Source organism: Muscardinus avellanarius, assembly GCF_963383645.1.
Source record: "Muscardinus avellanarius genome assembly, chromosome: 4".
NCBI classification, from domain to species: Eukaryota; Metazoa; Chordata; class Mammalia; order Rodentia; family Gliridae; genus Muscardinus; species Muscardinus avellanarius.
Window position 1 is genome coordinate 135,606,386 of NC_137789.1, and position 10,565 is coordinate 135,616,950.

A 10,565-nucleotide genomic window follows, 5' to 3' on the forward strand; every position below is an offset into this window, starting at 1 on the left:
TGGGCTTAATCCTCAGTACCATAAAACTATAACAAAATAACTGCACTGACTGAGAATTATCTTAATTCATTCTTCTAACACCTTGAAGACATCAACACTGTTTCCATTTTACAGATGAGGAGTTATAAGACGCAGCAGTCATAGGATCGCTAACTGGTAGAAATGGGACCTTCTGATTCCAAACCTTAGATGTTTACCTGGGACTTGTCTTTCTCGGTATAAAAATAAAGTACTTTGTTTATTTTTGTAGCACTGAGGATGGAGTCCAGGGGCGTGCTGCCTCTAAGCTTCACCCCCCAGCCCTATGTTTTATTCATTATTTTGAAAAAGGGCCTCACTAAATTGCGGAGGGCCTAGGTAGCTGAGGTTGACCGCGAACCTGGGATCGTCCTGTCTCAGCCTCCCAAGTTCTGGGATTACAAGCGTGCACCACTAAACCAGGCTAATCGATTATTTTAACTGGATTTAAAGCTCGCACCTGCGCTAGGCGCCGGCGTCCCTTCCTTTTCCCACAGTAGGCAGGGACTCCTCCCTCTTTCCTGGCGCGTTGCATTACTTTTGGTCCCAGCGACTCGCCGTCCCCGTGCGGAGACCTTCGCTGGTGGAAGTGATGGCGACCGGGACGCCGGATTCGCAGGCACGATTCGGCCAGTCAGTAAAAGGCCTTCTCACCGAGAAGGTGAACACCTGCGGGACTGACGTAATCGCGCTCACCAAGCAGGTGCTGAAGGGCTCCCGCAGCTCGGAGGTGAGCTGCGAGCGGACTCTTGGCCCCGGGGCGTCTCGCAGTCCTTCCTGCAGCGGGCGGCGCGGCGCGCTGCATTCTGGGGAGTGTAGTCCCTGGTCAGGCCTCGCGGCTTCCGGGAGGCGTGATGGGAAGCTGTATTTTATTTTCATTGGGGATAGAACCCAGGGGCATTCTACCTCCAAGCTCCCACCCCCAGGCCCTATTTTATTCTTTAACTTGGAAATAAGATCTTGCTAAATTGCTGACAGCTTTACTACTTTCAGAGCTGTCCTTGAACCTGCAGGCCTCTTGTCTCAGCCTCCCAAGTATTGGGATTGCAGATGTGCTCCCCACGCCCGGCGGAATATGAGCTTTAAAAGCAAGAGTCTCATGAATTTCTCGGCATTACCTTAATGTATAATTAACTCAATAGCATTTTGTCCTAGCTAGTCCTTTTTTTTTTTTTTTTTTTTTGTACTGGGGATTGAACCCAACGGCATTCTACCTCCAAGCAATACTCCCATCCCTATTATTTATTTATTTATTTATTTATGTACTGGGGGTGGAACCCAGGGGCTTGTCTACCTCCAGGCTATACTCCCAGACCTATTTTATACTTTATTTGGAAACAGGATCTTACTAAGTTGCTGAGAGCCTCACAAAGTAGCTGAGGCTGGCTTCGAACCTGTGCGATCCTCCTGTCTCAGCCTCCCAAGCGCAGAGATTACAAGCATGCGCCACCAGCCCAGCTATTTTTTATTTTGAAACAAAGTCTCACTAAGTTGCAGAGGGCCTCATTAAGTATCTGAGGCTGGTTGCCAACCTGCAATCTTCCTATCTCAGCCTCCCAAACACTGAGATTACAGGCCTGCGGCTTTTTTGGCTAGTAGCTACTCCTTTTCAACAAGTGTTTCCAGTTTTACCTTAGTTTTTATAGCAATAGCAACTTTCTTTCTTGTTCTGTTGTGTGTGTGTGTGTGTGTGTGTGTGTGTGTGTGTGTGTGTGTGTGTGTTACTGGGGATGGAACCCAGGGCATTCCACCTCGGAGCTATATCCCCAGCCCTATTTTTTATTCTTTATTTTGAAGCAGGATCTCACTGAGTTGCAAAGGGTTCACTAAGTAACTGAGGCCGACCGTGAACTGAGATCCTCCTGTCTCAGCCTCCCAAATGCTGGGATTATAAGTATGCGGCACCATGCTTGGTTGTTTTATATAGTTTAAGTTAAGTCTTTGCAATTACTAATGAAGAAGGTACTTTTCTTTCCTTCCTTTCTTTCTTTTCTTTTTTGTGGTCCTGGGGATTGAGCCCACAGGTGTTCTACCTCCAAGCTACTCTCCCAGTCCAATATTTCTTATTGGGACACAAGGCCTCGCTAGGTTGCTGAGAGCCTCACTGAGCTGCGGAAGCCGGCTTCAGACCTTCGGCACTGATTTTCAGTCTCTTCCAGCCAGTAGACCAGTGCTTCTTCAGCAGTCTCGGGCAGAGCTATTTTGCCTGACAGCTTGTGTGTGTAAAACACACATTCCACAGCATTCGGTTAACAAACATTTATCGAATGTCTGCTGTGTGCGAGGAACTGTTCTAGGTACAAGGAATAAACAAAATGAAATCCCTGTCCTCAGGAAGAGACAGATGATAAATAAAATACAAAAATCAAGTGGTGGTAAATTCTACGCAGGAAAGGAAATCAGAACTAGAGAGTGAGGACAGGGCTCACTGTGAACAGGGTGGCCAAAGGGTCTCTGGGGAGGTGACATTTGAGCAGAATTTGGGGTGAAGCCATGTGGCTCTCTGAAGGCAGAGAGGTACGAGTAGAAGGAACGGCAGAGGCAAAGGCCTCCAGATGAGAGTGCTCGAGATGGAGGCGCTGCTGGGCAGACAGCCAGGGAGCACACCCACCCACTGCAGCTGTTGCTATGGAAACCAAGATGCCAATCAGAAGCCCTTGTAGAAGATGAGAAGCTAAGACAAACTCTTACTGAGCTGATTACGAGGAACATGGTGGTACAGGCCTCAGAGGGGAATTTGTAGACTCTTCAGAGATTCTGTATTCAGATTGCTTACAGACATATTCAAGCTCTTGTTCCATTTTATTTATTCATTTGGTACTGGGGATGGAACCCAGGGGCATTCTACCTGAGTTATACCGCCAATCCTATTTTAATTAATTAATTAATTAATTAATTTTGTGGTACTGGGGGTGGAACTCAGGGACATTCTACCCCCGCGCTATATTCCCAGACCTATTTTTTGTTATACGCTATTTGGAAACAGGGTCTCACTAAGTTGCTGAGAGCCTCACTCAGTAGCTGAGGCTGGCTTCGAACCCGTGCGATCCTCCTGTCTCAGCCTCCCAAGCACTGGGATGATAAGCGTGCACCACCACGCCCGGCTATTTTATTTTTGTTTTGAATCAGGGTCTCGTTAGGTTGACGAGACTCTGACTGCCTGACTACCTCCTGAAGGCTGCCCTCAAACCTGCCATCCTCCTGTCTCAGCCTCCCAAGTACTGGGGATGACTAGCGTGCACCACCATGCCCAGCCTTGTCGTTCCATTTTAAAGAAGGCAAAGCTGGAGGGCTTGGGTGGTATGTGTGTGGCTGATTGTGTGAGGAAACGTTACAGAAGGCCGGCGAGGACGTCTCTCATCAAGGAAAAGGCCTTGGCCCTGCGTTGCGACAGCCCCTGCACGCTCTTTGTCATCACGAGCCCCATCCATCTCTGTGTTTCTCAAATCCCCCTTTGTTCCAAGGACACTTCCATGTTCACCGCTGACCTTCAGTGCTGCAGTGTCCTCCTGGCTGTCCTCTCTGCTGTTATCCCCTCCACCCCCAGTCTGTTCCGTTATCACACTTCTGAAATGGTAAATCTGATGGTGCCACTTTTCTGAAAAAGCACCTATAAGATGAATTCTGCATCCTAGCTTCCTGCCTCACAAGTGACTTCGGCAGTTTCAGAAGCCCCCCTGAACACCTGCTCCCGTAATGGGTTGGATCCTTCTGCCCCCGCCTTGTTTCCAGAACACCCAGGGCTCCTGCCTCGGCACGCACCTCTGTAACCCCCAGAACTGTGAGCCCCAGTACTACTCTGACCAAGTGTACTGGTTTGTTTACGCACTCAATAAATTGCTTGTTGAATGCATAGGAACAAATGATCGATTCTCTTGGAACCCTTTCTTTCTGCTATCAGTTTGTCAGTCACTATCCTCCACATAGAGATGTTTGAATTTTGCCATTTAAAAGTGGTCACAGGCCGGGCATGGTGGCGCACGCCTATAATCCCAGTACTTGGGAGGCAGAGACAGGAGGGTTGCAGGTTCAGGGATGGCCTCATACACATAATGAAACTCTCAGCAACACAGGGCGACCCTGTTTCAAAATAAAAAATAAAAATGGCTGGGAGTATAGCTCCAAGGTGCAGTGCCCCTGGGTTTAATTCCCAGTACCAAAAAAAGTGGTCAGAGGGTGGGTGGGTGTGTAACTCAGCACTCCTGGGTATGAATCCCAGTACCGCCAAAAGGAAAAAGAAAAAAGTGGAGCCGTGCGTGGTGGTGCACGCTTGCAATCCCAGCATTTGGGAGGCTGAGACCGGAGGATCGCGGTTCACGGACAGCCTCAGCTACTTAGTGAGGCCCTCTGCAACTCAGTGAGACCCAGTTTCAAAATAATAAAAAATAGGGCAGGGGAGGTCGAATGTCCCTGGGTTCCATCCCCAGAACCCTCCCCCCAAAAAAAGAAAGAAAGAAAAAAGAAAAAGTGGCTTAAGGAGGAAAAGTGATACTTTCATACTTTTTGGTAGGAATACAAGTGGTGTAAGGCTAATGGAGGGGTATTTGACAATTTGTAGCAAAGCTGTAAATCCTAATCACAATTTTATAAGTCTTTTCTATGTCCTGGCAAAAAATATGGATATACCTAAGAGATTTTTGCAGCCAGGCATGGTGGCACATGCCTGTAATCCCAGTATTTGGGAGGCTAAGACAGGATCACAAGTTTCTGGCCAACCTCAGCAATTTAGCAAGGCCCTCTGCAACTTAGCGAGATCCTGCTTTAAAATTTAAAAATAACCAAAATAGGGTTGAGGGTGTGACTCAGAGGTAGAATGCCTCTGGGTTCAATCCCTAGTATCAAAAACAAACAAAAAAAGTTTTGTGCATCACTACTTAACTTACAATGGCAAAAGACTAGAAAGGCTGTGGGCAGAAGACTGGGTGAATCACCCCGCGCATCAAGCCGGGCATGGTGGCGCACGCTTGTCGTCCCAGCATTCGGGAGGCTTAAGACTGGAGGATCGTGGTTTCGCGGACAGCCTCAGCTACTTAGTGAGACCCTCTGCAACTCAGTGAGACCCTGTTTCAAAATAAAGAATAAAAAATAGGACAGGGGGTGTAGCTCGGAGGTCAAATGCTCCTGGGTTCCATCCCCAGACCCGCAAAACAAAAAACAAAACAAAACAAAAAAACCCTGTACATCTATATAGTATTCAGTATGTATTGCTGCAGATATCAAGATGTAGAAGAGTAAATTTTTTTTTTTTTTTTTTTTTTTTTTTTGTATGTGTGGCACTGGGGATTGAACCCAGGGGCATTCTACTTCTGATTAACACCCCGACCCTGTGTGTGTGTGTGTGGGGGGGATACTGGGGGTGGAACCCAGGGTCCTACCTCCTGTCTCATCCTCCACGCCTAACTGAGGCCTAAATCCTTACTGACCTTTGCGTGCCTCTCTCCCTGCCAGCTGGGGCAGCTCTGCCTTGACCTCAGGCCATCCAGCTGTTTCAGCTCAGCTTTTATCTCTCAGTCTCAGAACCCAGCTGTCAGTGAACTCATTAAAATCTGCCTGCACATTCTCTTCTCCAGCCCCATCTAGCCATCTTTCATGTGGTGATTTCCCTCTCAAGCTTAAGAGTAGCTGCTGGTGTGTGTGTGTGTATGTGTGTGTGTGTATGTGTTTGTGTGTGTGTCTGGAGATTGAACCCAGACCCCCCCCAAAAAAAAAAGTTTAAAAGCCAGGCATGGTGGCACAGGCCTGTAATCCCAGTACTTGGGAGGCTGAGACAGGAGGATTGCAAGTTTGAAGCCAGCCTCAGCAATTTAGTGAGGCTCTCAGCAATTTAGAAGACCGTGTTTCAAAAAATAATAATAATAAGGTTGCAGGTATAGCCTGGAGGTAGAAGGCCCCTGGATCCCATCTTCAGTAACACACACACACAAAAAAAAAAAAAAAAAAAAAAAAAAATTTTTTTAAGTCCTAGGGCTATAGCCGGGTGTGGTGGCACACGCTTTTAATTCCAGTGCTTGGGAGGCTGAGACAGGAGGATCGCACAGGTTTGAAGCAGCCTCAGCTACTTAGTGAGGCCCTCTGCAACTTAGTGAGACCCTGTTTCCAAATAAAATATTAAAAAAAAAAATTAGGTCTGGGAGTATAGCCCCTTGGTTCTATCCCCAGTACAAAAAAAAAAAAAAAAAAAAAAAAAAAAAAAAAGTCCTGGGGCTGTAACTAACTTGGTGGGTTCAAACTCCAGTTCCCAGAGCGGGCAGGAAGCAGGTGTCAGGCTCCCTTGTTGGACCGGTGGAACCAGAGTCGTTTCCGCCACCTTCACGCTTGGTGAGTTAAGCTACGCAGGAGGCTCGCGGTGACCTAGTACTCAATCTCTGATGCAGTGAGTGGCCTTTGAGACATGCTGAGCCCCTGCCAGAACTGCCACCATGCCAGTAAAATCAATTTATGACCTGAACAGAAGGGAAAGGATCCTTGCTTCCACGTTGGGTGTCCGCAGTTGTGTATGGTGGTGGATTACGGGAGGAGGAGGGGATGGCAGGACAGCTGCAGAGAGGAGATTGCAGGACGTTTGGAGGTCTCCATCATTACCATCTTACTTCTGCCTTCCAGCTGCTAGGTCAGGCAGCTCGAAACATGGTGCTACAGGAAGATGCCATCTTGCACTCCGAAGATGTAAGGACCAGTTTCGTTACGATTTGGGGTTTATATGCATAGCTTGTATGGCTGCAGGAAAGTGGAGTGTTCTGCCTTTCTCTCTTTGTGCAGAGTTTAAGGAAAATGGCGATAATAACAACACATCTCCAGTACCAGTGAGTAGCCCTCCGGCCCCTGAGCCCGCCCTCGTAGCTTGTGTGAGCTTCACCCCATGGAGGCAGGGCGGGGGGTCAGGGTGGGCTTGGCGGGAGATGAAGTCCTGCCTTGGAAAGATGCCTGAGACTGCGCAAGCTGGGGGTGGGGAGGAGATCGGAGCATGGGCCACCTTGTATGAACTTCCCCGGGTCAATGGAAGGGCTCCTCAGAGGGAGACCCCATAGGGCAGGGCCATGCCGGGCCCCAGCCAGGGAGACACTCAGTGGGTGTCTGTTAACTGGGACCCACGTCCTCCCGGGAGTCTGCCCCTTCACCAGGAAATCAGTTGTGATGGTAACCTGCATTCTACGCTTCCACATGAAACACGGTTCCAGCTACTGAATTTAAGCCTTTCTTCTAGTTTGCCAGACCATCCCCTCGCTCTGGGGAAATATTAGAATCCATCGTTTACCAGCTCTGCTCTCAGATAGGCATCCCTATTGGATAGCATATGTTAGGATGGCCTGGGCAGAACTATAGAGGGTGACATAGCTGGAAATTCGATTTGCCTGTGTGTCTGGTCATGCACTATTTCTCCTAGTTCACTGGGTTTTCTTTGTTTATTTTCCTCTTTCCTTTTGTGATTCAGGCAAGAAGCTATTCAGAAGAAGTAAGTAATCCCAAAAGTGGGGAGTGGGGAACCATTCGGAGCAGGCTATAGAGAATTACACTGCTGTGCCCAGGATCAGTGCAAAGCTCTGGTTAATATATACCTGTAGGTTGACATGCTCACCAGGTATGGTGGCTCACGCCTGTAATCCCAGTACTTGGGAGGCTGAGACAGGAGGATTGCAGGTTCAAGACCAGCCTCAGCAATTGCTGAGACCAATTTCAGAATAAAAAATAAAATAGGGCTGGGGTGTATCTCAAAGGTAAAATACCTTTGGGTTCGAGGCCTAGGATTCCCCACCCCCCAAAAAAAGAACACCCATAATATATTTCAGAGGCATGCAGTAAAAGCTTTGTGTGTGTGTGTGTGTGTGTGTGTGTGTGTGTGTGTGTGTGTTGCTGGGGATTGAACTCAGGCATTCTACCTCTGAGCTATACCTCCAGGCCTATTTTATCTTCTGTTTGGAAGCTGGGTCTTGCTTAGATGCTGAAGGCCTTGCTAAATTGCTGAGGCTGGCTTTGAACCTTCTATCCTTCTCTTGACTTCCCAAGTACTAGGATTATAGGCATGTGCCACCACACCTGGCAGTGAAATCTTTTTAACAGTTATAGGGCATAGGGTTCAACCTTAAGAAGCAGAAATCACCTTTTACATTGATAATATCTCTTAAGTAAATAAATAATTACTTTTAAATTACTAAAATAATTACTTTTGTTTGTTCTACTGTATTAAATGTCTTTCACTCTTTTTTTTTAAATTTCTTGGTGGTACTAGGGGTAGAACCCAGGGGCTTTCTCCCTCCGGGCTACACTCCCAGACCTATTTTATATTTTATTTGGAAACAGGGTCTCACTCAGTAGCTGAGGCTGGCTTCGAACCCGTGCGATCCTCCCGTCTCAGCCTCCCAAGCGCGGGGAGGACAAGGGGGCGCCACCACGCCCGGCCACTCTATTTTTTTTACAATACAAATTGGTGCTGTTTTTTTTTTCTCCACAGTACTAGATATTGAGGCCTCCGGTGTGATAAAACGAGCATTCTGCTACTAATACAGCTCATCTCTAGTCTTTTTTATTTTATTTTGAGACAGGATCTTGCTAAGTTGCCCAGGCTGGCGTCGAACTTGAGATCCTTCTGCCTTAGCCTCTTGGGCAGTTGGAGTTACAGGTGGGCTCCACTGTGCCTGACACTAACTGACTTTGCAAACCATCTCCATAGTCTAATCACTTTTCTCCCCCTTGAGATGGGGATCTCAGTATGTTTCCCAGGCTGGCCTTAGTTCCTGAGCTCAAGGGATCCTCCTGCCTCAGCCTCCAGAGTAGCTGGGAGTATAGGCGCACACCACTGTGCCCCGCACCACTGTGCCCCCACTCATCGTTTAAACAATGCTGAGACTTAAGTAGAACAATACGAATTTTGATTTATCTGTGACAGATTTATGCATTAAAGGATAAATAGATTGTACAAAGAAATGTCTTATTGCTCGTTTCCAATAAGCCCTTTCTCTATTCTGATTTCTAGTGTTGAACAGTCATCAGATCTACAAGACCAGTTGAATCATCTGTTGAAATAGAGCGGCGTGTAAGAGGCTAAGAGCGCGTCTTCGCCTGACGCGGAGGAGGAAGTGTCTTAAATCACTGTTGACTGTAGCTTTGACTTTCTATTTTCATCTCTAAAAGTTACATTCGATGAGATTCATGTTGATGTATAGTTTCTCTTGAAAAGAATTTTAGAAGCACTTCTTAAATCAGATTAATGCATGCTTTTATTGATTTTTTTAAGTTGCTCTGTTTAATTTGATATTAAAGCAAAACTTTCAAAAAATCTTAAGTTTTCCCATAGGCTTTTTTTTTCTTTCTTTCTTTCTCTGGTACACAGAACACAGAAGTTTTCTACCTTCAAGCTATATCCCCGGCCTTATTTTATTTTTTATTTGGAAACAGGGTCTTTCTAACTTGTTGACAACTTCACTGAATTGCTGAAGCTGGCCTTGAACCTGAGATCCCCCTGTCTCAGCTCCCCAGGTCCTGGGGCTACAGGCCTGCCCCACCACACCCGGCTCTTCCTCAGGTGTTTGTGTATGTGTGTGGTGCTGGAGATGGAACCCAAGGGCATTCCACTTCTCAGCTAACCCCATCCCTATGTTTTTATTTTATTTTATTTGGAAACAGGGTTTCACTAACTTGATGTGAGCCTCACTGAGTTGCAGAGGCTGGTTTCAAATCTGTGATTCTCCTATCTTAGCCTCCCATGTACTAAGATTACAGGTGTGTACCAACACACCCTGCTTTCCATGGGCTTTTTTTTCGTGTGTGTGTGTGTGTGTGTGTGTGTGTGTGTGTGTCGCACTGGGGATTGAAACCAGGGGCATTCTACCTCTGAGCTATAGCCCCAGCCCTATTTTATTCTTTATTTTGAAACACGGTCTCACGAAGTTGCATAGGAACTCACAAGTTCCTGAGGTTGGTCGCAAACCTGTGATCCTCCTTTCTCAGCCTCCCAACTACTGGGATTACAAGTGTGTATCACTATACCAGGCTTATTTTTATTTTTGAAACAGGGTCTTGTGGGGTGATGAGAGCCTCACTACTTGCTGAGGCTGTCCTCGAACTTGGAATCCTCCTGTCTCAGCCTTGTTTGGGATTACAAGCCTGCATCACCACCCCAGGCTCCATAGTTTTTTGCTTTTTGTAGTACTGGGGATAGAACCCAGTGGCATTCTACCTCCTAGCTATATCCCCCCCAGCCCTGTTTTTTATTCTTTATTTTGAAACAGAGTCTCACTGAGTTGCAAAGGGCCTCACTGAGTAACTGAGGCTGTCCACGAACCACGATCCTCTAGTCTCCACCTCCTGAATGCTGGGATTACAAGATTACAAGCGTAGGCCACCATGCCCAGCTTCCAATAGGTTTTCTTTTTATTTTTTTTTTTCAGTACTGGGGATGGAACCTAGGGGCATTTCACCTCCGAGTGACACACCCCAGGCCTATTTTTTATTCTTTATTTTGAAACAGGGTCTCGCTAAATTGCGAAGGGCCTCGCTAAGTAGCTGAAGCTGGCCGCAAACTGCGATCCTCTTGTCTCAGCCTCCCAAAT

General features: G+C 47.0%; 1 protein-coding gene across 1 annotated transcript; it reads left to right on the forward strand.

Moving 5' to 3' along the window:
- Positions 1 to 563: 563 nt before the first annotated feature.
- BORCS7 (BLOC-1 related complex subunit 7) lies at positions 564 to 9,041 on the forward strand (the record flags this gene model as incomplete). The annotated part of the gene is made up of 5 exons (XM_080694420.1): positions 564 to 748; positions 6,622 to 6,684; positions 6,778 to 6,821; positions 7,451 to 7,471; positions 8,990 to 9,041. Exons 1-5 carry the CDS (start codon positions 611 to 613, stop codon positions 9,039 to 9,041), a joined length of 318 nt encoding a protein of 105 aa, XP_080550546.1. The 5' UTR covers positions 564 to 610.
- Between the last annotated feature and the right edge of the window lie 1,524 nt (positions 9,042 to 10,565).